The sequence below is a fragment of the Salpingoeca rosetta genome (assembly GCF_000188695.1).
Source record: "Salpingoeca rosetta unplaced genomic scaffold supercont1.20, whole genome shotgun sequence".
Classification (NCBI taxonomy): domain Eukaryota; class Choanoflagellata; order Craspedida; family Salpingoecidae; genus Salpingoeca; species Salpingoeca rosetta.
Genome location: NW_004754914.1, coordinates 454,001 through 479,000, shown reverse-complemented (window position 1 = coordinate 479,000; position 25,000 = coordinate 454,001). Strand labels below are relative to the sequence as shown.

General features: G+C 56.6%; 7 protein-coding genes across 7 annotated transcripts in view; 4 read left to right on the top strand and 3 right to left on the bottom strand.

The window, feature by feature from the left end:
• The window catches only part of PTSG_07596 (uncharacterized protein), a gene marked incomplete at both ends in the record, with an annotated part of 5,304 nt that extends 1,807 nt beyond the window's left edge, over positions 1–3,497 (top strand). The window contains 12 exons of the mRNA XM_004991337.1: positions 71–145; positions 304–410; positions 617–719; positions 906–1,083; positions 1,299–1,350; positions 1,555–1,664; positions 1,873–1,954; positions 2,131–2,177; positions 2,336–2,394; positions 2,569–2,669; positions 2,923–3,058; positions 3,267–3,497. Coding sequence (XP_004991394.1) covers positions 71–145; positions 304–410; positions 617–719; positions 906–1,083; positions 1,299–1,350; positions 1,555–1,664; positions 1,873–1,954; positions 2,131–2,177; positions 2,336–2,394; positions 2,569–2,669; positions 2,923–3,058; positions 3,267–3,497 — 1,281 coding nt within the window. The remainder of the gene's footprint in view (positions 1–70; positions 146–303; positions 411–616; positions 720–905; positions 1,084–1,298; positions 1,351–1,554; positions 1,665–1,872; positions 1,955–2,130; positions 2,178–2,335; positions 2,395–2,568; positions 2,670–2,922; positions 3,059–3,266) is intronic.
• Positions 3,498–3,938: 441 nt separating this feature from the next.
• On the bottom strand, positions 3,939–5,893 carry PTSG_07595 (uncharacterized protein; the record flags this gene model as incomplete). Its single annotated transcript, XM_004991336.1, has 4 exons — positions 3,939–4,182; positions 4,555–4,721; positions 5,429–5,519; positions 5,721–5,893. 4 exons carry the CDS (start codon positions 5,891–5,893, stop codon positions 3,939–3,941), a joined length of 675 nt encoding a protein of 224 aa, XP_004991393.1.
• Positions 5,894–6,435: 542 nt separating this feature from the next.
• PTSG_07594 (uncharacterized protein) lies at positions 6,436–7,755 on the bottom strand (the record flags this gene model as incomplete). The annotated part of the gene is made up of 4 exons (XM_004991335.1): positions 6,436–6,584; positions 6,668–7,204; positions 7,374–7,472; positions 7,731–7,755. The coding sequence occupies 4 exons, from the start codon at positions 7,753–7,755 to the stop codon at positions 6,436–6,438; spliced, it is 810 nt and encodes a 269-aa protein (XP_004991392.1).
• Positions 7,756–8,947: 1,192 nt separating this feature from the next.
• On the top strand, positions 8,948–11,967 carry PTSG_12612 (uncharacterized protein; the record flags this gene model as incomplete). The annotated part of the gene is made up of 2 exons (XM_004991334.1): positions 8,948–10,658; positions 10,812–11,967. 2 exons carry the CDS (start codon positions 8,948–8,950, stop codon positions 11,804–11,806), a joined length of 2,706 nt encoding a protein of 901 aa, XP_004991391.1. The 3' UTR covers positions 11,807–11,967.
• Positions 11,963–19,464, top strand: PTSG_12611 (uncharacterized protein; the record flags this gene model as incomplete). The annotated part of the gene is made up of 12 exons (XM_004991333.1): positions 11,963–12,871; positions 13,023–13,070; positions 13,211–13,322; positions 13,607–13,718; positions 13,863–13,978; positions 14,239–14,437; positions 14,685–14,735; positions 14,866–14,968; positions 15,131–15,196; positions 15,435–15,522; positions 15,724–15,819; positions 16,086–19,464. Exons 1-12 carry the CDS (start codon positions 12,379–12,381, stop codon positions 19,462–19,464), a joined length of 4,863 nt encoding a protein of 1,620 aa, XP_004991390.1. The 5' UTR covers positions 11,963–12,378.
• Positions 19,465–20,192: 728 nt separating this feature from the next.
• PTSG_07591 (uncharacterized protein) lies at positions 20,193–23,566 on the top strand. The gene is made up of 10 exons (XM_004991332.1): positions 20,193–20,248; positions 20,377–20,469; positions 20,697–20,789; positions 20,986–21,239; positions 21,592–21,763; positions 21,985–22,074; positions 22,207–22,260; positions 22,399–22,461; positions 22,653–22,838; positions 23,135–23,566. Exons 1-10 carry the CDS (start codon positions 20,225–20,227, stop codon positions 23,168–23,170), a joined length of 1,065 nt encoding a protein of 354 aa, XP_004991389.1. The 5' UTR covers positions 20,193–20,224; the 3' UTR covers positions 23,171–23,566.
• The window catches only part of PTSG_07590 (RGS-GAIP interacting protein GIPC), a 3,571-nt gene continuing 1,931 nt past the window's right edge, over positions 23,361–25,000 (bottom strand). The window contains exons 5-7 of the mRNA XM_004991331.1: positions 24,664–24,773; positions 24,237–24,428; positions 23,361–23,971 (exon numbers count right to left, since the gene is read on the bottom strand). Of these exons, the coding sequence (XP_004991388.1) occupies positions 23,948–23,971; positions 24,237–24,428; positions 24,664–24,773 (326 nt within the window). The 3' untranslated portion in view covers positions 23,361–23,947. The remainder of the gene's footprint in view (positions 23,972–24,236; positions 24,429–24,663; positions 24,774–25,000) is intronic.

The window sequence follows — 25,000 nt, the reverse complement described above, 5'->3', positions numbered from 1 at the left end:
TTGTTGACACTGCGTCTACACAAGCCAACACCACGTCTTACACCCCATGTGCGTGTGCGTATGTGTGCAGGGCATCTCGTTTCCAGAGTTTGCCGAGCGCATGGCCGCACAGCTCGCCGTCGGCCTCGCCGACAACTGGAGCCAAGTACGTCAGCCAGTTCATGTGTGTGTGTGTGTGTGTCGACAATGTGCACATGTGCCGTGGTGCATGTGGTCACCCTTGTGTGTCCTCTTTGCACTGCTTATCCATCCACCATGACCAACCTCCCCCCTCCGTTCCCCCCTGGATCTCCTGTGTACCAGGTGCGCATGGCCTCGTCTGTCGCCACGCGCAACTTCGTCCTCGGCATGAAGACGGAGACGCGTGAGCAGTTCCTGCCACTCCTCGTCCCGCGCATGTGCCTCAACAGGTGCCGTCTACATGTTTGTTTGTTTGTTTGTTTGTTTGTATGCGCGCGTTTGTTTCGTGCTTGTCTGTTGTCAGTGTCCTTCATGTGTTTCGCGCTCACTCATCTGTTGTTATGCCACCCATCCTGTATCCTACCATTCCACCCCTTCCAACCTATCACCACCTCCCTGCTCCAACCATCATCGTCACCACCACGGTTGCGCACAGGTACTATGTTGCTGAGGGCGTGAAGCTGTACTCGCAGGAGTCGTGGCGCCTTCTCTCATCCGGCAGCGGCAAGGCCCTCGTCGAGAAGTACATCGACCAGACGGTACGCACACACACACACACATACACACACACGCTTGTTCAGATGCCGTTGTGGGCTGTTGCTTAGCCGATTCAAACCCGCGCTCACCCATCACAACAAACAAACATACACACACCATCACGACATACGCAATACACAAACACATCATCACGACACATGCACACACACATACATATTTATATACAGGTTGCATTCTACATTGAGCAAAGCCAGGCGGACAACCACGCTGTGCGCGAGGCAGCGTGCGCGTGCATCGCTGAGCTTGGCAACAAGGTCGACAAGGACGTCGTTCGCGCGCATGTGCCGGCGCTGCTGGACTGCCTCTACGAGAGCTTTCAGGACGAGAGCTGGCCCGTCCGCGACGGTACGTGTGTGTGTGTGTGTGTGTGTGTGTGTGTGTGTGTGTGTGTGTGTGGAAAATGAGTGATTGAGTATGATTGTGATGGTGAGGCGATAACAGTTGCCTGTGTACACACTCCCATTTTTCTCTCGCATTGCTTCTGTATGCGCTTGTGCTTGCTCGCTTTCCATCCACATCCTTCCTCGACCTCACCTCCGCTTATTGCTGGACATGTGCAGCGGCGTGTGTTGCCAGCGGCCGCTTTATGGGCTGCTTCAAGGAGGAGAGCAGGTAAAGTCGCACAGATACGCACCACGCACACATACAGCCATTGCGACTGTCGATTGCATTGCATTGCATCCACCCCATCCCCCTGTTCCAACAACGCTCATCATTGCACTCCACCACCCCCGCCACCACCACCACTACACCGCACGATACACCATGTGCCTGCACCACATGCCTGAACCACGTGCCTGAACCACGTGCCTGCAGGCCACAACTCGACAAGTTCCTTGATCTGTTTGTGCGCCACGTCGGCGACAACATCTGGTCCGTCCGCGAAGACGCCGCCGTCGCACTCGCACTCGTCACCAGGAACTTTGGTCCGCACACCCTGTTTCAGTTGGGGTTTGGTTTGGGTTTGCGTTTTGGTTGTGTTGGTCGTTTGCAGCGTGTGTCTGTCTGTTGCTGTGAGCGCTTGCGTCCCCCGCACTCACTCTCAACATCACCACCACATGTGCACTAACAACTGCGCGTGCGCGTGTGCGTGTGTGTGTGTGCGTGCGTGCGTGTGTGTGTGTGTGTGTGCAGAGGAGGATGTGCTTGATCGCGTGTTTGCAAAGCTGGAGGAAATGCTGCCATCCGCAAAGGACCAGAGCGAAGATTCAAAGATGTCGGTGCCATGTGTGCCACACGTAGATTTGCTTGCGCGTGTGTACGTGTGTTTGATTCGTGTGTTTGCTTGCTCGCATCAAAACACAGAGTCGTAGCTGTCTGATCATTCTTCCATCCCTACGCTAACCTTCGGCACCACCACCATTATCGTCATCGTGGTGGCCATGATCTCAGGAACTCGCAGCTCGAGAACGTGACGCGCTTCGGTGTTGCCAAACCAGGTCACCCGCCATGTGCTGTGTGCTGTTTGTTTATGTGCTGTATTTTTTTTGTGTGTGCTTGATTGGATTGTGTGTGTGTGTGTGTGTGTGTGTGTTGTGATAGATAGCTCGCTGTTGTCATCACATTCTCACACTTGTGGATGAATGGATGAATGCAGCCGGTATTGTGACCGTCTCTGCAACAGACGTCATCGACCCGGCGCACACGGACCAGCAGGTACGAACAACAACACGCTCTCATCCACACACATGTGTTCACACGCACGCACGTGTTCATTCACACTCATGTTCACACACACACACACACACACACACACACACACACACACACACACACACACACACACACACACACACACACACACACACACACACACACACACGTATACAGATGTACTCGTGCGGGTCGCTTGCACCCAAGCTGAAGCGCAGCGGCGGATGCATGAACTGCGGATTCCAGCGCCCACAGGAGAAGTGGGAGCTCTCGGACGGGTACGCGCTGCGTTGCAGACAACAGATGCGTGTGTGTGTGTGTGTGTGTGTGTGTGTGTGTGTGTGTGTGTGTGTGTGTGTGTGTGTGTGTGTGTGTCTGTGTGTGTGTCTGTGTGTGTGTGTCTGTGTGTGTGTCTGTGTGTGTGTGATACGGTGCCGTTGCCGCTGCGTTTGTGTTGTATTACACATCCTACTCTGCAGACCCCATCCTCTTCGCCCGCCTCACATCGCCACCCATCACCACTATCACCAGTGCTGTGTATCTGCTGCGGGAGCTGTCTGCACCGTACCCGGCCCGCGTGACGCCGCTGTTGCCCGTGCTTGCTGAGCTCACCACCCTCCGCCACTTCCGCCACCACAGGAACCTCCTCGAAAACATCTGGAAACAGGTGGGGGTTGATTTGAATGCGCGTGGGTTGATGTGTATGTGTGTTGATTTGCGTGCGTTGATGTGCGTGGATGTGCGTGGATGTGTGTGGATTTGTGGTGAATTGCAGTCATTTGTGCTTCCCGCCTTCTGCACACACGCACACACTTGCGCACACACTCTCTCATACACACACACCACCCCCACAACATACAAACCCATCGCCACAGCTCCCCGTGATCATCAAGAACGTGAAGAAGAGTGCTGTGAAGAGCATGCTTGAGACTGTCATCCCGAGTCTCGCCTACTCCCTCGCCGACGACCACCAGCTCTCGCGTTCTGCTGCGCAGTCGTGTGTGCGTGCGTTTGCGCGGCTGCTCGGACCGTCCATCCTCCTTGGTCGCGTGGAAATGTACGTGCCGGAGAAACAGGCCCTCTTCCAGCCGTTCTGTGCATACTGATGCTCAGCACACGCACTCTTCTCTTTTGTGTGTGTGTGTTGTTGTTGTTGTTGTTGTTGTTGTTGTTGTTGTTGTTGTTGTTGTTGTTGTTGTTGTTGTTGTTGTTGTTGTTGTTGTTGTTGTTGTTGTTGTGTGTGTGTCATCATTGTTGTTGTTGCAAGTTGTGCACTCGCTGGATTGTTGATTTGTGCGATCACTGCTCGAATGTAGTTTGGCGTCATCATGATATGTGGTTTAGCGCATAAGTACACGGGAGAAGACAGGGGAAATGCACAGTCGCATCTTTCATGCACAAAGCAGGCTCATACAAGCTGAGCTATCTGATCATGTAAATACACCACAATATTTCCATTACGCACATACAAGCAACACAGTTGCACACACACACACACAATACACACGCACGCATTCCTACACAACTGCACGTGAGCACATGTGCCGCTATGTGGGGTGCGCGTGCTGGCTGTGTGCGTTGCTGCTGTGGTTGCTGCTACCGCCGCTGCTGCTGTTGTTGTTCTCCTGTGAGGAGTCGGCGAGTTGGAGATGGCACGACGCAGCAACCTCCAACTCCTCCGCGGTCGGCCGCTCCCGTGCGCGGATGTACACGGCGTCAAACAGCACCACCCGGTCGTCTCTGGTCACGTGCTCCTTCCAGGGCGGTCGCACCTGCAGCACCATGCCCGGCCTTGATATTGGTGATGGTGGGGATGGTGGTGATGGTGGTGATGGTAATGATATTGGGGGTGGTGGGATGGTGGGGATGGTGGTGATGCGGCAGTAATTGCAGTAATTGTGGCGGTGTGAGAAGAAGTTGTGGTGGGCGTGAAGAGTTGGATGTGAGGTCGAGCCAGCGCCCGTTCAAGTCGCACCGTTCACACATACACATGAACGACGTCACATGCATGTCATGCACGCAATCATGCCGCAAGCATTCAAATGCAGAACACACGACACACGACACACGACACACACACACACACGCACGCACGCACGCACGCACACACACACACACACGCACGCACGCACGCACGCACACACACACACACAGGTGACTCACGCTGGCTTGACGCGGTGCTCTGTGCGTGCGGGCATGTGCAGGAAGACGTGTGTGCGAGGAATGCCGCCAAAGAGGACATGGCACTTGCAAATTGCACAGCCGTGCTGCCGTGCAATCTGCAACACCTCCAAGCACACGTCCTCCGCAGCAGCATGCAGCGATTTCTCCTGCACACGTGCAGGATGTTTGTGTGAATGTGTGTTGTGCAAGAATGGTTTGCGGCACACACACACACACACACACACACGCACGCACACACACACACACACACACACACACACACACCACACACACACACACACACACACACACACACACACACACACTTAACTGACTGGTCGGTATATATCCTAGCGCGCAGACGGGTATACCTGCGACGTAGCCAGAAAATTGGTCGGGCCGAACTTAAAGGCGCTGTCAGATATAGAATCAAAAAGTGCGTCCTCGCAAACCGGGTGTTGAATGAGAAGACTTGGACATGCGGGTGTTGTGCTCCATTGGAGCGACCGGATGGTGATAAATCTGCCCCGAAGCTACTAGTCTTGTGTGAGAATCCTGAAAGCCTTTGTTGTGTCGACACTGGTTGATGCGGTCCATATAAGCAGTCGGCGTGTGAAGATGCCGCAATTAGTTGGTATTGGGAGTATATGCTTAGCATATATATCTTGAACATAGGAAGAGCACTGAAGAGAGCTGGGATCACATCTTCCTACCAGATCCGCATGACGCTCAAACTTCAATCTTCAAGCAAGGTCTTCAAGCGAATTGGGATTGGGTTGGCACTATGGGTCCATCGAACGGCACTGTAGCACTCACAGACACACACACACACACACACACACACGCACACATGCAAACGCACAGCCCGACCAACCCTGGAGAGCTGCTGTTGGCTGTGGAGCCAGAAGTTGAGTTCGGAGGAATGAAAGTTGAGCCGTCGCATCAACCGATCAGCGAGGCCGTTCCTGTCGTCGCCACCATTGTATTGGGAGGGGGGAGTTATCAATGCAACGCAGTGGTTGAGTGGATCGTCAAAGGGCATTGCTGTGTGAAATGGAAGAGGAGAAAGAAGGTGGGCTCGAAGAGAGCATTGTCAGCGATTTGTGTATGTGTAGCAGCACACACACACACACACACACACACACACACACACACACACACACTACCTGATGACCTTCCGCTTCTTATGGTTGCTGTCGAGGAGGGCGTGCATCTGTGCTGCCGGTGGTGGCCGGCGCGGTGTGAGCGGCTCAAGAAAGGGGATGGTCAGGCGTGCTGGTGACTCCTTTGTCATGCCTTGCTTCGTAGGCGTCGTCTCGGCACTTGGCGTCCCGCCCATTTCGCCACCAACAGCAGCATGCTGCTGTTGGTGCTGTGTTGAGTGGTGGTAATGACTTGCTTGTTGGGTGGCGGGGGATGCCGGGGTGTATGCGTGTGAAACCCCCGATTGGCTTGCTCGCCATGTGCTGTCCGCCACCTGTGATGCACCACACGTCTGCTGTTGATGCTGCTGCTGTGTGAGATGAGCGCGCTTTGGCGGCGAGGATGGCGGCGACGCAATCTCCTCCACCGCCTCAGCCATTGCCAACCTGCAGGTGTGCGTGCAAGCGTGTGTGTGCAAGTGTGTGTGCGTGTGCGAGCAAGCGTGTGTGTGCGTGCGTGCAATGTGTGTGTGTGTGCAATGTGTGTGTGTGTGTGTGTGTCAGCGTAAGTATGTTTGCAGTCGACACATGCGCATGAACATACAAAGGTGTGTGTGTGTCAGCGTAAGTATGTTTGCAGTCGACACATGCGCATGAACATACAAAGGAGAAGAAGAAGGGGAAGTTGGGTGGCGCTCGCATGCGCTGCGAACGGCCGCCACTTGGAATCGCAAACAGGTCATATGGAGACGTGATGGTGGCACTGCTTGGACCCTGACTCGCCACATTGACTGCCGTTGCTGCCGTTGCTGCAGTTGCTGCAGTTGCTGCACCGCGGGTGCTGCTGCTGCTCTGGTTTGCATGTGACCTTCGCCGTGTTGGTGGCGGCTGCAGATGGTGTGGCAAGAACGGCGCCGAGGTGGATGCGTGCATGGTGGTGACAGCAGCGTGACTCCGTCTCGCTTGCACACTGTAGCCGGCAACAGCAGCATCACCATCATCGTCATCGTCGTCATCATCATCGTCATCAAGCACTTCACCGCGGTCACGAAAGCCGCCCAGGCGCATTTGTGCTTCCGCCGCCTCTGCCGCCTCTGCTGCAGCCGTACACATGAAATCATCATCGTCAACATCATTGTCATCACCATCGTTGTCATCGTCAAACTCGCTGGTTGCATGCCGCCCGGCTTCAAACTGTGAGATCATAACACGTGCATGAGTTTGCTGTTGGCTGTGCGAGGCGAGGTCAGAGTCGGCGTCCTCGGTGTCCAGGCTCTCTGGTAGTCGTTGAGACACGCAGTGCCGCTGTGCCGGTGGAGGGGATTGCGTCAGCCCATCCACGTCCTCGTCCACGTCTTCGTCCATGGGATGGCCCTCGGGTGCCATTGTTGCGTGCGTGTGTGCCGCGTAGGCGCTGGTGGTGTTTGCATGTTCCACCATCCCCATGGGACTGTCGTCCTCCTCCACAATATCATCGTCATCCATCAACTGCTGCGTCTGTGTCAGCCCTGTATTATATGTGTGTGTTGTGGTTGGTGTGGTAGCGTGAGCGGGAATGATGTGAGCATGATGGTTTGTGCAGCGCGCCATCACAATTACACAACGACCGAACACTTGATGGCAGAAGCAGCAGCAGTGACACAGTAGCACGCACTGCGTGACAAGAGCGAGACCCACGGAGAGAGCGTTGTGATCGCGGCTGTTGTCGCCGGGATTGAATGCCACGCCTTCGCCCAGAGCCAGAGCTTGGCGGTGTGCCTCGCCCTTGCAGTAACCCTGGTTGGTTGTTTGGTTGGTTGGTTGGTTGGTTGGTTGGTTGTTTGGTTGGTTGGTTGGTGGTGAGACGAGAAACATGCACACACATGCACACACATGCACATGCACACACACACACACATGCACACACGCACAAATACACGCACACACGCACACACGCACAAATACACGCACACGCACACGCACACACACACACAAATGCACGCACACGCGCACACGCGCACATGCACGCATGCACACACATGCATACACACGCACCTGCAAACGCGTCACCAAACTCCATCCCTTCTTGCTTCTTGCGATGCGCGGGAAGCGCTTGTCTTGTATCCGTTGTTGGTGTTTGTCGTCTTCGAGTCTTCGCGCCAAGGAGCGCCTAAACGAGTCTAGACGTGCTATTAAACATGAAGATATGGCGAACTTTCTCCAAAATACCCGATATTCACTTGTTACTTTAAGCGCACAGGGGGGGCGGAGCCCCCTGGGAAAATCCGTGGGCGTGGTGGCAGCATTTCTGCGTCCGCTCGCGGACGCAGAGTTTTTCGGTGGCGCAGCCACCTTTTTCTGTCAACGTTTGCTCGACAAACTTTGCTCACATCTGCAGAATAAAAAAATTCACCAGCCAGGTACTGAAGTTGACAAGATTGTTCCTCAGCGTTTTCCCTGAGACTTGTATTGAGAGCTTTCACAGCTGAAGTAAACCTTGGTAGACAACCCACGCAGTGGTGTCGTTGGAATCGGGGACAGAAGAGAATGAACACCATGCAGTACATATCACGCATATGATAGAGGAAGAGGGTACACGTATACACTATTAAAGTGACACGTGTACATTCACACATTGTGTATCAGGAGATCACCTGATAGAGAGACAAACAAAGAGGGTCTTTCACAAAGTCAGACCATGGTGAAATCATGATGTTCCCACACGTCAAGACAAAGCATTCGTTCACACTCATTCACACACACACAAACATGTCATCGGGAATTTCCGCTGACAGAAGTCAGTCGACCAACCAGTCACCTTCCAACAATTCCAACAATGATGACCGAAGGAACAACACGCACAGCACACACCACACGCCACCGTGCACGCACGCTGTTCTTCTTCTCGCTTCCTTCGTCGGAACATGTTCGCGCAAAGCTGGCTGAGATGATGTGACACAGCCAGGCAAGCACAAACCGTCCAGCACATTGAGCAGCCACGCGCGGCCCGCTTCCGAGCGACGGAACCGCACAACCCCAGCATAATCAAGTCTGCATGCTTTTGGGGAGCGACCACGGCAGTGCTTTGTCGGAACGTGTTCAAGCAGCTGGCAAGCAAGCAGGCAACTGTGTGCACTGTCTTCCGCGACGCCGCAGACATGACAGCTGTGGGAGCGCCCGGTTGGGCGACGCGCTTCGCCTGCGCCTGCGCTTCCCTTTGCGCAAACACGTTTGTGTGGCCCTGCTCCGCCTGAAGCTGCGGCGCCGTGAAGATGTCAGGCCGTCGAACTCAGCGCTGCCGGTGTTGTGGAAACCCCGGTCACAACGCACGGACGTGCCCCTTGGTGAGAAGGCGGGCAACGCCACGCGAGGCGCTCCGGGATCCAAGCTGTGGCAATGGTGACGGCGAGCCCCCTCGCCAGCGTGCACGCACCACTCATCCTCAGCCACAGCAACGCCAACAACAACCACAACAACCACAACAGCAGCAGCAACTGGGGAATCGGGCTCCAAGCTGTGGCCATGGTGACGGCGAGCCCCCTCGCCAGCGTGCACGCACCACTCATCCTCAGCCACAACAACGCCAACAACAACCACAACAGCAGCAGCAGCAGCAGCCGCCGTCGCGTGCAGGTCGGACTCGAGAGCGGCGGTGTGGCCGCGGCGGACAAACCGGTCACACGGTCACGACCTGCTCGCTGTCTGCGAACCGCATGGACGACGTGCATCTCCTGCCGCCCCTGACACGAGAGTGCCCTTATTGCGGTGCGCTGCTGTTCGATGGCCAGCGCCGCGAGGACGGCAGTGAGACCAGCTCCTTCTGCTGTGGCAACGGCCGCGTTCATCTCGAACCCATGCCAGCACCACCGGCGCCGCTGCGACAGCTCTGGGAGGACCGTGGCGAGCGTGGTCGCATCTTCTATGACTACATCCGCCTCTTCAACAATGCCCTCGCCCTGGCTTCTGCGCGAGCGTCGTGGGTGAGGGCGGAGCGTGGGTGGAACCCACACCTCATCATACAGGGGAGCCTTCATCACTGCATCGGGTCGCTGCTGCCTGCCGAGGGCGAGGAGCCGCAGTTTGCGCAGGTGTACGTGTACGACAACGTCGGCCAGGCAACTGCGCGCCGCCTGCTCGACATGCGACAGCGGATCGCGGCTGGGACGAGCGTGCCCGATTCCATCTGCGCGAACATCCTCACCACGCTCCATGACATGTTGGTGGACTGCAACCCATACGTCGACGCCTTTCGTGATGCCGCCTCGGCCGCGCTCGCGTCTTCGGGCGATGATGCTGTGCCGGACCTGCAGTTGGTGCTCAACTCCGAGAACAGGCCCGCCGATCAGCACGCGCGCCGCTACACGTCGGGCAACTCCGAGGAGGTGGCCCTGCTGTGTCCGGATGACCAGGTTGCACGGCGGGACCTGGTCGTGTACCCGAGGGACGGCGGCATTCAGTTCATCAACGAGACACACCAGGCCTGGGACCCGCTTCACTTTGTGTTGCTGTTTCCCGATGGCACACCGGGGTGGAGGATTGGCGTGCCTCTGCGTGTCCCGCCGTCGCTGGGTGGTGATCAACGCCGCCCGGATCAGTGTGGTGGTGCTGTCGTCGATGCAGAGGACGTCATGGGGCTCGGCGGCGATGGCTCGGCCGCCCGTCACGTGAGCACTCGGCAGTTCTACGTGTACCACCTGATGCAGAGGTCGCAGTGCAACTACCTGCTGCGTGCCGGGCGGCTGACGCAGGAGTACATTTGCTCGGCGTTCTACCGCGTGGAGTACCTGCGGCTCCTGTACGTTCGCCAGCATCAGGCAGAGCTTCGCTCCGCCATCTACCAGAACTTGGTGGACCACTCCGGGGAGGATGACGCAGACGAGCAGCAGCTTGGGCGCCGGGTTGTCCTGCCATCCAGCTTCCTTGGAGGACAACGGCACACCAAGGAGCGCTTCCATGACGCCATGGCCATCCTTGGCGAATACGGTGCGCGCGCGCCTGTATGTGTGTGTGTGTGTATGTGTGTGTGTGTGTGTTGTCGTTTGTTCGCGTGTATCGATGCATGTGTGGTGATTTGCGTGCGCGCGCTGTGTGCCCACTAACGTGTGCGTTGCGTTCTGTGTGCGGTGGCATGTGCAGGGAAGCCCGACCTGTTTGTGACATTCACGTGCAACCCGGCATGGCCTGAAATCACCCGTGAGTTAAGGGGTCACGAGCGCGCATCCGATCGCCCTGACCTCCTGGCACGCGTCTTCCATGCCAAGCTGGCAGCCTTCCGCATCGACCTTGAGCACGGCCACGTTTTCGGGCCCACCCGCGCGTTCCTGTATGCGATTGATTTTCAGATGCGCGGGTTGCCCCATGCGCATTGCTTGGTGTGGTGTGCCCAGCCCTTGCAGGGGCCGTCGGACATCGACCGCTTCATTTCAGCGGAGATTCCCGACCCCGCCACCGACGCGACACTGCACGCCTTGGTGACGCTGTTCTTTGCTTCACCGCTGCCCCATGTCGCCGATGTCGTGTATACTGAGGCGCTTGGCGCTCCCCCCCCCCTGCCCGCTGCGTCACAACCACAACAACAACAACAACAACAACAACAACAACAACAACAACAACAACAACAACCACAACAACAACCACAACAACAACAACGACGACGACGACGACGACGACGACGACAACAACAACAACAACAACAACAACAACAACAACAACAACAACAACAACAACAACAACAACAACAACAACAACAACAACCTGCCCCTTGCTGGACCCGTTGGTTTTCCCACGACATGACGGTGTGGCCACCCACGAACATTAACCGGGCACATGTGACGTTCTCCTGGCTGTACATGCCCCTCATAACGGACGCTCTCTCGCCGGGCGGGAGGGGCCCTTTTCCTTTCCCGCGCCCTTCTGGCGTATGGAACCAGGTGGTCGCATCTCTGGCAGCGGTGTTCGCTGCAAACGGCATCACCACTGACACCCTTACCTACGATGGCCCCTGGCACATCCCCGCAGATGACCAGGAGCGCCTTGCGCTGCTCGCGGGCGTGGATACATACAACCTCATCGCTTCCATTGCCTTGCAGCACGCTCCCAACGCATTCCCACGCCTCACTGTTGGCGAGTAACCAACCACATCGCCCCTGTTCCAGCACGTGTTACACGACGTGCTACATCTTCTGTTGTCCGTCATGTCTGTCATGTCATGTCACAACATCACACTGCCATCCATTGCATTTGTGCATCAAATCCTGTCCACCACCTCATAAAACAATGCCAGCGAAGCGGCATAAAAAGTCGTTGCACACTTGTTTATTATTCTTCTTGTTTGTGTGCGACGACACGACGGGTTGTCCTTTCTCTCTCAGCGCAACCCGTTCCTCTTGTTGCTGCCTCTTCCCTTATGCCCACGCAGCAGCCGTGAACAAACAAACCAAACAGCAACAACACAGCGACAACAACAGAAGCAACAACGGGCAACAACATTCCATTGCAGGGAAGGACAGGCAGGCACACGCACGCACGCACAACAGCAGCGATTGTGTGCACGACGGCATTGGACAAGAACAAGGAACACCAGCAGTAGATCTGTCGCTTGAACGCGGCCAGAGACCGTGTTCACACGCAAACAAGCGCGCGCACGCACACGCACATTGTGTGCTTGGACAAGACAAGGAACGAGGAGGGTGCTGGCAGCGGCATGACGGCTGCCTGTCGTGTGTCGCGCCGTTCACAGCGGCGCTGGCACGCGATGCCGGCAGCAAAGCTACTGCTGGTGATGGGTGGCACACTGCTGGTCGCCGGCTTGCTCTGTGCCACGATCCCACAACCAGCAGCCGCTGCGCCGGTGCCAACGCAAGCTTCCAACGCAACCTCTTCTTCTCTCTCACCCTCAACAGCAACAACAACAACAACAACAACAACAACAACAACAACAACAACAACAACAACTACAACAACAACTACAACTACAACTACAACAACTACAACGGCGAGGACCGTGCTTCCTACGGACGATGATGACGACCACAGCCATGGCCACGGCCAACACAATGGGAATGAAACCGGTGCACACTCGTCCTCATCATCAGCTTCCCACTCGGCGTCACCGTCTGCGGCAACAACAGCAAACGCTTCTGCGCACGCGACCCCGCCTGCTGCAATCACAAGCCCAGGGCCATGCTCATGTCCAAGTGAGTGCGCAACGCATGCATGGTTGTTTGGTTTTCTGCACTGGATGTTGCTCGCTGTGTCAAACACACATACACACATAGGCATACACTGGACCGCACTGCATTGTGTTGCCCACACTCGGCTGACATGTCCCTTGTCCTTGACCTGCAGACTCTTCATCGCAGAGCAAGAGCACTGCAAAGACCATCATCATCTCAGGTGTGTGTGTGCGTGCGTGTGTGTGCGTGTGTGTGTGTGTGTGTGTGTGTGTGCGTGTGTGTGCGTGCGTGTGTGTGTTTGGCTGTCAACCTTACTCTCCTCACGCACCTCTTCACGTTTGTTGCTTCCTTTCGTTGCAGTCACTGTGCTGATTGGGTTGCTGGTATTGGCCTTCATCACAATCAAGACTGTCAGCATGCGCACCGCCAACCGCACTCAGCCCATGCAAGACGACGACGGCGAGCAGGACAGGTGTGTGTGTGTGTTTGTTTGTGCGTGTGTTTGTTTGTGTGTCTGTGTTTGTGTGTGTGTGTGTGTGTGTGTGCGTGCGTGTGTGTGTGTCTGTGTGCGTGTGGTGTGGTGTGTGTGGTGTGTGTGCGTGTGTTTCACTGTGACACGGATCATGCAAATGGCGGTCATGGGCGTGTGCCTGTGCAACAATGCGACTCTCTCCCCCCTCGCCTCCCCTCTCCTCGCCTGCCTCCTGTCCGCGATGCCAATCTCACACCACCGTACCCTTGATCATCACCCCACAGACCGAACCCGTTTGCGCTGAACCCCGAGGGCTACTGCGAGCTGCATGTCATGCTCGAGGAGGGCCGCGAAGACGAGTTCATCCAGTGCATTCGCAGCGCTCTCGCAAGCCTGGTGCGCACCCTGTATGTATGTATGTGTGATGCTTTTGCTTGCACTGTTCCACACCCCTTTCATATTAACACGAACACGCATGCATACACGCATACACACACGCATACACACACTCCCCCTCTCTGTGCTTGTTCATGTATGCAGGAGGTTGATCGCTTCCACGAGAACAGCAAGCGCAGCTCCATCGTGGACATGTGCGACCGCTTTGGAAAGCCTCTCATCACATGGGCCATCTCCTGTGAACGCTACCACGCCGCAAGGTTCGATGCTCGCACATGTGTGTGTGTGTGTGTGTGTGTGTGTGTGTGTGTGTGTACTACATGCTTGTCGATGACTTACCGTGTTTCGACGACTGGGTTTCTTGTGCCCGCTGATGTTGAAGTTGCATTACTCTCCTCTCCTCACGTCCACATCCCCCCCCGGGTCATTCCCGCCCCTCTTTGCCAAATCTCCCTCCTCCTCCTTCCTCCTCTTGTCTCCCCCCCCCCCCACGTGCCTCTTCCTGTGCAAACCACGCCAGATTCCTGATTGACCGCGGGTGCAACGTCAACCTGCCCGACATGCACGGGTTCACACCCCTGCACACGGCGTGTCTCAACAGCACGCCTCCCGCTGTTGTGGCGCAGCTGCTGCTGGACAACAACGCCAACATCGACGCGGTGGACCACAGGGGCCGCACATGCATTGCCACGGTCGCCGCAACAGGAAACTACCACCTCGTGAGTTGCACAGGGTTGTTGTTGTTGTTGTTGTTGTTGTTGTTGTTGTTGTTGTTGTTGTTATTGTTGTTGTTGTTGTTGTTGTTGTTGTTGTTGTTGTTGTTGTTGTTGTTGTTGTTGTTGTTGTTGTTGTTGTTGTTGTTGTTGTTGTTGTTGTTGTTGTTGTTGTTGTTGTTGTTGTTGTTGTTGTTGTTGTTGTTGTTGTGCACAAGTTACTGTTCTCATGCTGACGCTTGTGCTTGTGCAGGCGAGTCTTTTGCTGGAGCGCAAGGCCGACCTGAACCAGGCAGATTTCATGGTGAGCTATGCACGTACTCGCCTGAGAACACCCCGCGCACACGCACGCACACACATACAGCGGATGCATACTTGTCCACCCACACACACACACACACTCTCTCTCTCACCACCACCACCATGATGGCCAGGGCGTGACACCGCTGCTTGCCGCTGCTGCCAACGGCCACGCGAGCATTGTGGAACTCATTGTCACGAAGCGGAACTCATCCGTCGCCATGCGCGACAACGCGGGTGTGTGCCTGTGTGTGTGTGTGTGTCTGTGTCTGCGTGCTCCCTTGCACACTTGCATATGTGTACCATTGCATGTGTGTGCGATCATCTTGGCCCATTGCATGCCTCTCATCCTGCACCCGCGCGCGTGTGTGTCCACTCTTCGCCCTGCGTCCTCTTCAGGCAACTCCGCCCTGCACTGGGCATGCCGCGTTGGCGCAGAGGAATGCGTCAACGTTCTCCTCAACGGTGTGTGTGCGTGTGTGTGTGTGCGTGTGTGCGTGCGTGCGTGCGTGTGTGTGTGTGTGTGTGTGTGTGTGTGTGTGTGTGTGCTTGTACTCGCTTCCCCATTTGCTCCCTCCTTCGCCTCATGTCCCACTCTTCTTCTCCTCATACACACACACTCACTCACACACTCACACACGCACACACGCACACACACACATACGCGCGTATTCACGCATCCCCCAACGCGTTTGCTTTGCAGCTCACAAAGTGAGCATCACGGCGGTGAACAACAACCACGAGAACGCACTGCACCTCGCAGCCAAGGAAGGCAACACCAGCATTGTCAGGTACGAACACCAAACACACACACACACACACATGCGCACGCACGCACGCACACACACACATGCACATACGCACGCACACACTTTCAGTCCTTCACACCCTCTCGCCCTTCCCCTTCCCGCCCCCCTTCGCGTCCATCCTTCGCCCCCTTCCCTCATAGCTTCCCCCTGTTCATCCACCAACACCACATCATGTGTGTGCAGGGAGCTGTTGTACCACCGCATTGACCGCCGCGGGACAATGCAGGCCAAGTGCATCAAAGATGTGCGGGAGATGGTCACCCACCTCTCAAACGCAATGTACGCACCGGCTCACGGCTTGTGTGTGTGTGTGTGTGTGTGTGTGTGTGTGTGTGTGCCTGTGTCTGTGTCTGTGTGTCTGTGTGCGTGTGTTTTCCTTGAGAAAGGGCAGGTTGTCTGCGCGTGCATCGCACTTTGTGTGTTCAGATGAGTCTGCATCCCCCTGTGTTCAGTCAGCTCACACACCAGCACAACGACAACGCTTGTCTCTCTCTCTCTCTCTCTCTCTCGTCCACCCGCTTCCCCCACTCCCTCTATTTCCCCAGGGAGCTGCCGGTGCACTATGCACGCAAAAACAACCACTCGGACATTGTCGATGTGATTGACGCGTGGCAGCGAAAGTACATCCCATCAGCGGATACAGGCAGCTCCGTGTCAACATCCCCTGCACCTGCCAGACGCAAGGGCCGCCGCAGCAAGGCCTCGTCCCCTGCCAAGGTGCGACAGCGCCGCAAACAACAACAACAGCAACAGCCACTGGGGCGGGTGAAGGAGGAAGAAGTGATTGAGCTGCCGCCTGTTCGTCGCTCGTCGTCGTCGTCGTCACGACGCGGCCACCACCGCTCCGGGTCGCGGTCCCGTTCGCACTCGCGATCCAGTTCCCGTTCCCGTTCCCGCCACCGCACGGCCAGCGGCGCTGTTGGCACAATAGGGCGGCGCAAGACCCTGGCCACCGCCACGGCATCCAACACCACGCGGGCGAGCGCGCGTGCAAACTCGCTCGGTGGCGATAACGACACGCTGGTTGGTGCTGGGCTCGCGCCACGCAGGCGCTGCCGTACAAGCACGGCGGCGACAGGGCTGACGCGGGTTGGGGGCATGGCAAGCGTTCCGGAGATGGTGGGTGAGGACGTGAACGTGTTTGAAGGGGATGATGGCGCCGGTGGTGAGCGCGTTGTGCTGCCTGGTGCCGTTGTTGCTTCTACTGCTGCTTCTACTGCTGCAACTACTACTACTGCTGCTGCTGCTGGCACGACAGGCCCGTCACCACCACCGTCGTCGTCATCGTCGTCATCAACATCATCGCTGCACATACGTGCGCGCACGGGCTCCATGAGCATGTTGGTGGAGGAGGACGAGGAGGATGACCACGACCACGACCACGCTCGTGATGACACGCATGATGATGTCGATCACGAGGACGGTCACGCTACAGCGGCATCAGCCTCAACCCCGGCCGGCTCAGACAAGAGCAGCAGCCGTGGCAGCCGTGGCAGCAGTCGTGGTGAACGCACGGGGCATCGTGGTCGGCGAACAAACACGCGCGGCAGTGATGGTGGCCATGGCACCGATGGTCGTGGTGGACTCGGTACCCGCCGCCACGCCGCCAGCGCCAGCCCCACGGGCACGCACAACCCGCGCAAGCGTGCAAACAGGACGCCCAGCACACTGTCATCCACAGCTGCGGCCACAGCGGCTTCGGCCATGATGGCAACCACCTCCTTCTCAACTATGGGCACCAGCGACAGTGCCTGCAAGCAACCGGAGCCAGTGCTGCCCCCACGTCGTCGCCTGCCGCCGCCACTGGTACGTCGACAGTCTGGTGGACGAACGGTTGCCGCGGCCCCAGGATCACTACCGCCACCGCCACAACCCCCATCATCATCATCATCATCATCATCATCATCATCATCCACAACCACAGCACAGCGTGCTGGTGCTAGCCACGCGTGGACCAACAACAGCGCAACACTGCACGCGCCCAACGACGTGGATAATGGTGGTGGCCTGCCTCTTGACCTGTTTGCTGCCGTGAGTCGGGCAGATGAGCCGAGCACAACGGCTGCGTGTGGGGTTGGTGCTGCGCTGATGGCTGTGGATGGCCACGCTGATGACGGCATGCACGCTCACGCCGGTGACGTGCAGGCGCAACCGCACTTCAAGCTGCGCTCGTACAACCGTCGCCGCACCCACGGCCGCCACCGCACGCCATACCACGTGTACCAGGAGCGACGCCTGCCCACGCTTGACGAGCACCCACACGCGCGCACATGGATGGACGAGGAACACCCCGGAACCGCCCAGCAGCTGTCGTCAACACATGTGCCGGGCATGTGGGATGAGGTGGACTTTGCAATGCCGCCGCTGCACCAAGACGGAAAGGGCGCACAGGCGGTGCACATTGATTTTGGGCACAGCAGCCACCACCTCGGTGACGACGACCACGACTACGACTTTGGTGATGCGCAGGATGCGGAGGGCTACACGTCGGCCGCGTATGCGCAGCTGTTTGCAAAGCACGATGAGAGCGAGCCGTTTATGCCAAGCACGCCCTCGATGCTGCTGGAACCAACAACAGCAACAACCACAGCAGCAGTGGCAGGGGGCTTGGGCGCTGGCGATGGTGGTGCAGACGACTTTGACGCGTTTATGAGCGGCCGCAGCCCTGGGCAGGCGAGCCGCGGCAGCAGAGGAAGCAGCAGCACCGGTGGCGTTGGCCGCACGCCCGGCTCGGAGGACGGTTCGGAGAACCTCAGTCATGACGCAATGCAGCCTGGCCAGGCTGGCGGCATGCACGCGTTTGACACGGGCGTGTTCAGTGACACGTGGCGCAGCAGCGAGCGGCAGCGGTACACGTCGCCTGCCGAGATGGACCACCCGGCATTCACCAACCCAAACGTCGACTACGACAACGTGCAGGAGATGCTACACCACCAACTGCAGGGCGTGGGGGACTTTGACGACGCACACGAGTACGATCGCGCAACCGACCTCCCTGACGCTGATGACGTGGATGGTGCTGGTGGCGGCAGGAGGCTGGCTGGCCCACGATCGAATGGCGAAGTCAATGACGATGACGATGATCACGACGACGATGACGATGACGATGATGATGATGATGATGATGATGATGGTGATGGTGATAATGGTGGTGGTGGTGATTACGAGCGCATTTCCAACCTGCCCCTGCCAGATGCGTTTGCCAACCCGGATGCAGCACCGCCACACCACCGGGGCCACAGTGAGGCCGCCTTCACGTCATCTGCTGATTCCGTGACGAGCCTGCCCGATCTCCACCTCACCCCGCACGAGCGCGCACACCTCTCCTCGGCCATCAGCCCAGGCACCAGCGCAACCGGGCCCACGCCAGCGGCCATGATGGCGACAAAGCCAGGTCGCCAGGCTGGTGGCGTAAGGCTGCATCGTGACATGTCGCTCAGCCCGCACCCGCGCACGAGTGATTCGGGTGCAGAGACAGCGGACAGCGCGTCGTGGAGCCAGGGTGCCCGCACACCGAGCAGACCCTCGTCGTCATCCAAGGCCGTGCGTGATGGAAGCGGCCGTGGTCGCCGCGGCAGTGGCGTCGTCGGTGCCGCTGGCGAGCGTGTGAGGCGTGTGTCAGAGCTGTATGACGACGATGATGATGACGATGATGATCGCCATCACAACAACGACAGCGGTGACATTCGCGCCCGCGGCGCTGGTCGTGGCGTTCCTGGCCCTAGCGACGGCGCGCCTCGCCTGGGCGGCATGATTGTTCCTGGCGGCGCAGACTACGCCTTTGCCGGTGCCCTGGGCCTGGACGACGTGGAAGGGCCATTTGTCGGCAACCCAGGGTTCATGGCACAGCGCCAGCACGGCCAACAACAACAGCAACAGATCAAGCACGTTGTCGGCGGCCATAATGTCGCGTCCAGAACCTGAGAGCCTACGCACACGTGTGTGTGTGTGTGTGTGTGTGTGTATGTTTGTGTGTGTGTGTGTGTGTGTGTTTGTGTGTCTGTGTGTATGTGGTTTTGAGCCCATATGAGGGCGCCGAAGGAAGGGAGAGAGAAGTGTGGTTGTTCAGAGAGAATGGTCTTACCTCTTTAGAAAAAGCACGTGTGATGAGATGAGCACCGCTGCTTGGATTACTTTTTTCTATGTTGTTCCCTTGCATACATCTTGTCTGTCACATAATCACCGTTGTTTTTAAAACTTCACTCCCATTGCTTTCATGTTCGATATCTCAAAACTTGATAGCTGCCCATCTAGCCTGTTTCCTACTTTGACTTCTGCAGTGACAAGAAGGCTGCACTCATGCATGGCATGTCACCGTTGTGATTGCCAAAGATCGACGCTGTTGTTGCTTGATGGGTCTACACCAACCAGCCAACACAGCGCCTTCCATTGTTTTGTTTTTTCCATTTCCTCTGCACTTTGCCTGCTAAGGGCAGTACCGCGCGTTTACGCTGTCGCCATAGAAGCACCTCTCTCTCTCTCTCTGCCTGCCAGGTCATCATGAGTGGTGTGCTGTGACATGAGTGGGTGGGGAGAGCGCAAGGGAAGGAAGTCAACGAAGAACCAGCAAACAACAAACAACAGCACCCAGCCAGCAGCCGCTAGCAAACAACCAAACGACGAAATTCTTCAGCCAACACCACATTTTGTAGTGACGACCGCGTGCTCACACACGACAAGCAAGATGGCTGGCGAAGACGGACTCATGGTGAGCAAGCTGTCTGCTTACACGCTGTCTGCTTGCTGTCTGCTTGCTTGCTGCTTCCTTTGCATCCTTCCATTCGCTGGTACTTGCTCACACGTTCGTTCGCTGTCCCTTTGGTGTTGATCCTGCAGGAGCGGTTGGCATCGCACAACCGGTTCTTCAACGATGTCATCTCCCTGATCCCTCCAAAGTACTACCTCGCAGAAGCCGATGAAGAGCACCAGGTACGCGTGTACGTGTGGACTGCCTGAATAGCAACAAGACACACAAAAGCAGTGACACAAGCGACAACAGTCGATGTCACGGTTTCAGTGCCCGCAGCATGCTCGCCTTGTGCTCTCAGCGCGTTCGCCTCGGACTTGATTGATTGGCTACTTATCCACACACACACACACACGCACACACACACACACGCACACACACACACACGTCACTGCTTGTTTCTGCTCAGCAACGCATCGCAGCGAGGTACATGAAGAACACCAAGAACAAGGCTCCAAAGCAGGAGATCAAAGAGCGCAGCAAGAAGGCAAAGCGCGCAAAGGTGTGTGTGTGTGTGTGCGGTTGTGCGGTGATCGCGTGTAGCTGTGCTTGGGGGTTTTGTGTTGGCTGGTGATGGTTGTGTTGGGTGGTGCAAAGCAGCGAGAAGAGCAGCGAGAAGAGCAGCGAGGTGTTGCATGCATGGGGCTGAGGTGATGGCTGCTGGGCCTCACGCTCGGTCTCCACTTTTCATGCTGCAGGAGCTGGGCAAGACAGTGATTGACATTCAACAGGAGCAGCTGAAAAGCGAGGATGCGGCAGCGGAGGATGCACAGCAGCAACAACACAAGGCCTCGAAACACGGCAAGGGCGGAAAGAAGAGAGGGGCCGCATCAACACAGGATGGCAAGCAGAACGATCAGCGGCGAAAGAAGCCTTTCCTTGTGTCCCAGTCCAGCAACGTCAGCCCGCATGAGCTGCGTGCTCGCCTGGCCGTCAAGCTGCAAGAAATGAAGTACAAGCTTGTGTTATGCTGTGTTATCCTCTGTGTGTGTGTGTGTGTCTGTGTGTGTCTGCGTGTGCGTGCGCATGTGCGTGTGTGTGTGTGTGCGAGTGTTATTCTGTGTTGCTTTGGGTGCGTCTGGTTGCATCTGTGTGTCTATGTGTCTCTGTGTGTGTGTCTCTCTCCTCTGTGTGTGTGTGTGTGTGTGTGTGTGTGTGTGTGTGTGTGTGTGTCGCGTGCTGTGTTGCTCGATGTATGTGGTGCAAACACGTACACGCGTACCATGGTTTCCAGGCGTCTGCTGTTTGCACATTTCCTGATGCCCGCTGATCATCATCATGTGTGATTGTGTGTTCGTGTGCAGGGAGACACGCAAGGCAGCGGAGGAACGTGTGCAGAGAACAAAGACGACAAACAAGCGCTCGAAGCTGAAGGAGGAACGACAAAAGAAGGCGATGGTCAGGGCAACCCGGCCACAGTTCACGGGCACCGACGCAAGGAAGGGAGACGCCAAAGACAGCACACACGATGATACGGTGTGTGTGTGTGTGTGTGCGTTTGTTTGTTTGTTGTTTGTTTGTTTGTGTGTGTGTGTGTGTGTGTTTGTTTGTTGTTTGTTTGTTTGTTGATACCTTGTTTCCACGCTGCCCCAGGACACCTTCACATGAAGTCACTGGTTTCATCGCCGCCACCACCACGATGGCGACCACCACCCCTGTCATCATAATAACCATCATCGTCACCATGATTCTTTCAGGCCGCACCGCTTGCGTTCAGCAAGTTTGAGTTTGCCAACGACAACCGCAAGAAGAAGGCGAAACCAAACCCCAAGCAGCTCCTACAGATGGTGCGTGCGTGCGTGTGTCTGCGTGTTTGGTCCTGCGTGTTCCTTGCATCAACATTCCCTCCCTGCCTGTGTGCATCCGCTCATCTTCATTTGTCATCATCGTCGTCGTCACCATCATCGTCGGCATTGCAGGCCGAGCGGGAGAAGCAAGAGATTGAAGCACTCAAGGCATCGGATGCCGCAAAGGTGTGATACCGCCGTGCAATTGTGTGCGTACATGTGTGAATTTCAAGCGCTCACTGCCACATGTGCATGCGTCCGTTCACGTGCCATCTCGTACACGTACTCACCAAACACACGCGCGCACGCGCACATACTGGGCAGGCTGCTGAGGTTGTGGAGAAGAAGGGATGGGACAAGGCACTCAAGCGCGCCGAGGGCGAGAAGGTGCGGCCGTCAGTCAATGCATTGTCATCACACATGTCGCGTGCCTTGTTCGATGCCTGCTGGTGGGCTTGCTTGAGTGCACTCAGTGTTCACCATCACCACCACCGCAACAACAACAACAACAACAACAACAACAACAACAACAACAACAACAACAACAACAACAACAACAACAACAACAACAACAACAGGTGTTTGACAACCCAAAGCTGATGAAGAAGGCCATCAAGACACGCGAGCGCAAGAAGGCCAAGTCGAAGAAGACGTGGGAGGCCCGCGTCGCGGCGGTGGAGAAGGAGCAGAAGGAGAGACAGGAGAAACGGGAACGGAACTTGCAGGCTCGCAAGGACGCAAAGAAGCAGCGCAAGCTGAAGAAGGTGTGTGTGTGTGTGTGCGTGCGTGTGTGTCTGTGTGTGCCTGTGTGTCTGTGTGTGTGTGTGTGCCTGTGTGCCTGTGTGTGTGTGTGTCTGTGTGCCTGTGTGTGCCTGTGTGTGTGTGCGTGCGTGTGTGTGTCTGTGTGTCTGTGTGTGCGTGTTCACGCTATTCTCCTCTTTCCCTCCTTCTTCCTCCTCTTCTTTCTCTCCCTTTTCCTCCTCTTCTTTCTCCTCTTCCACCATGCTCCCGAGATTGCCGTCGCTCACATGTTCATGTGCAATATTGTCAACTGACGCAGATGCAGAAAAAGCGCCCTGGCTTCGAGGGCAAATAGGAGGCTGCAAGGACACGTGTGAAGAACGCACGTGACGTATTTGCAGTGCTGTCGTTGTTGTGTCTCATGATCCTGTTGCGTCCTTTGTTGTTCGTGCCCTTGTCATCACGTGTATTCAGCGCCCTTGTGTTGCGTCGTGCCCAACGATTTGCTTGCGCGGTCTCCTCTCACATAGGGTTGCCTTGTCTGTTTTCCGTGCGAGCGTTGTTTCATTTCTTCCCACCCCAAGCTTTACCATCACCTTGTCACCATACACACACCTTCCCACCTGCTCCAGCTGCCACCATCATTGATCGTGTCATGTTCCGTGCGTGGCACTGTGCTGTGCTGTGCTGTAATGAGATCCGTTTGCACCTTTGAAAGAAGACATGTCAGTCAATCGATCAATCAGTCAGCAACATCGTCACTCGCAGCTTAAAACCGGCACAGAGCGCGGAGGAAGGGAGATGGGACAAACACGACGGGACAGACGGACAACACGCGTGGTGGGGTTTATGGAAGCTGTGGGTGGTGGAACCAAAGCAACAAAGACAAGCGCGGAAGAAAGTAACTGATGTGGTGGGCTTAAACTTGAGGGGAAGAGGGAGATGGGGTTGACACGAGACAATACCGAGCAAGACACGCCCACTTGCTTGCATGCATCGCGTGGTTGTGTTGATGGCTGGCATATAAAAAACACGAGAACAACAGCAAGTGGGGAATGGGAAGGCACGGGAGGGAGACAGTTGACAGTGAGGAGCAGGAAGGGGGTGGCGGATTGGGTGCTTGGCGTCAGCTTCACTTGGTCACGAGCTCGTAAGCCTGCAGGCGATGTATGCATGCGTGTAGGTGGGGGGGGGAAGCGGGGGAAGCGGGGGAAGCGGGGATGAGCACGGCAAGCGGTGAGGGCGAGCACTACTCAAGAAACCTTCAGACATGCACCAAACAAACCACACGCACGCACGCACGCACGCACATACAGCACACGCACACGCACGCACACACACACACACACAGAGCACACGCACACACACACACATACAGCACACGCACGCACGCACACAGCACAAGGCATGTGACAACGCACGTCGAGGACAAAGTCGTCTGGGAATTCAAAGTCTGCAAGCTCCTCGTCAAGCTTTCCGGCAAAGTCATCAGCGGCCTTGGACGCCTTGGCGAGGTCGTAGATGGTGGTGGACAGCTCCTGGTCCTTGATGCCGACGTGCTGGTCAAGCAGCTCGTCAATCTTCCCAACAACAGCAGCAACCTCCGTTGTGGGCTGGATGCATGGTACGTGCGTGATGTGTGTGATGTGTGTGAGTTAAGTGCGTGAGTGTGAGTGTGGGTGAAAACACATGTGGGTGAGTGAGTACGTTCGTGAGTGCGTTTGTATTTGTCCGCGTGTGCAGTAGCAGTTGAGCATGTTCGGAGTGGATGGGCGTGCAAGAGGCAACACCACTCAAGCAGAAACAACACGGCTACGTGCGTGTGTGTGTGTGGGGAGGGGGGCGCACCTCATCCTCGACAACAGCGGTGCCGTTGCGCTTCATGCGGAGCGTCTTCTTGCCGGCGCCGGCCTTCACGTCGCCAGTGCCCGCCGCCTGTGCGCGCGGCGCAATCGCCTCTGTTGACGGTGGACAACCGGGAAGGGGGTGAGGGATGGGTCGGGTGTGGGGTGGGGTGGGATGTTTGAAGTGGTTAGAAGAGAGAGAGAGAGAGAGAGAGAGAGAGAGAGAGAGAGAGAGCGAAGGAAAGGAAGGAAAGGAAGGAAGGAAGGATGGCAAAAGCGCAGGGTGAAGAGGGGATGGTTGTAGGGTTTGAGCGACGCTTGCTCTTGATGCGTGAAGATGC

Excerpts from the sequence above, each read along its gene's own strand:
- PTSG_07591 (XM_004991332.1), top strand. The coding sequence starts at position 20,225 with ATGGCTGGCGAAGACGGACTCATG. Across the intron at positions 21,240-21,591 it reads GTCAAGCTGCAAGAAATGAA|GGAGACACGCAAGGCAGCGG; the intron begins GTACAAGCTTGT and ends GTTCGTGTGCAG. Across the intron at positions 22,462-22,652 it reads AGCGCGCCGAGGGCGAGAAG|GTGTTTGACAACCCAAAGCT; the intron begins GTGCGGCCGTCA and ends CAACAACAACAG.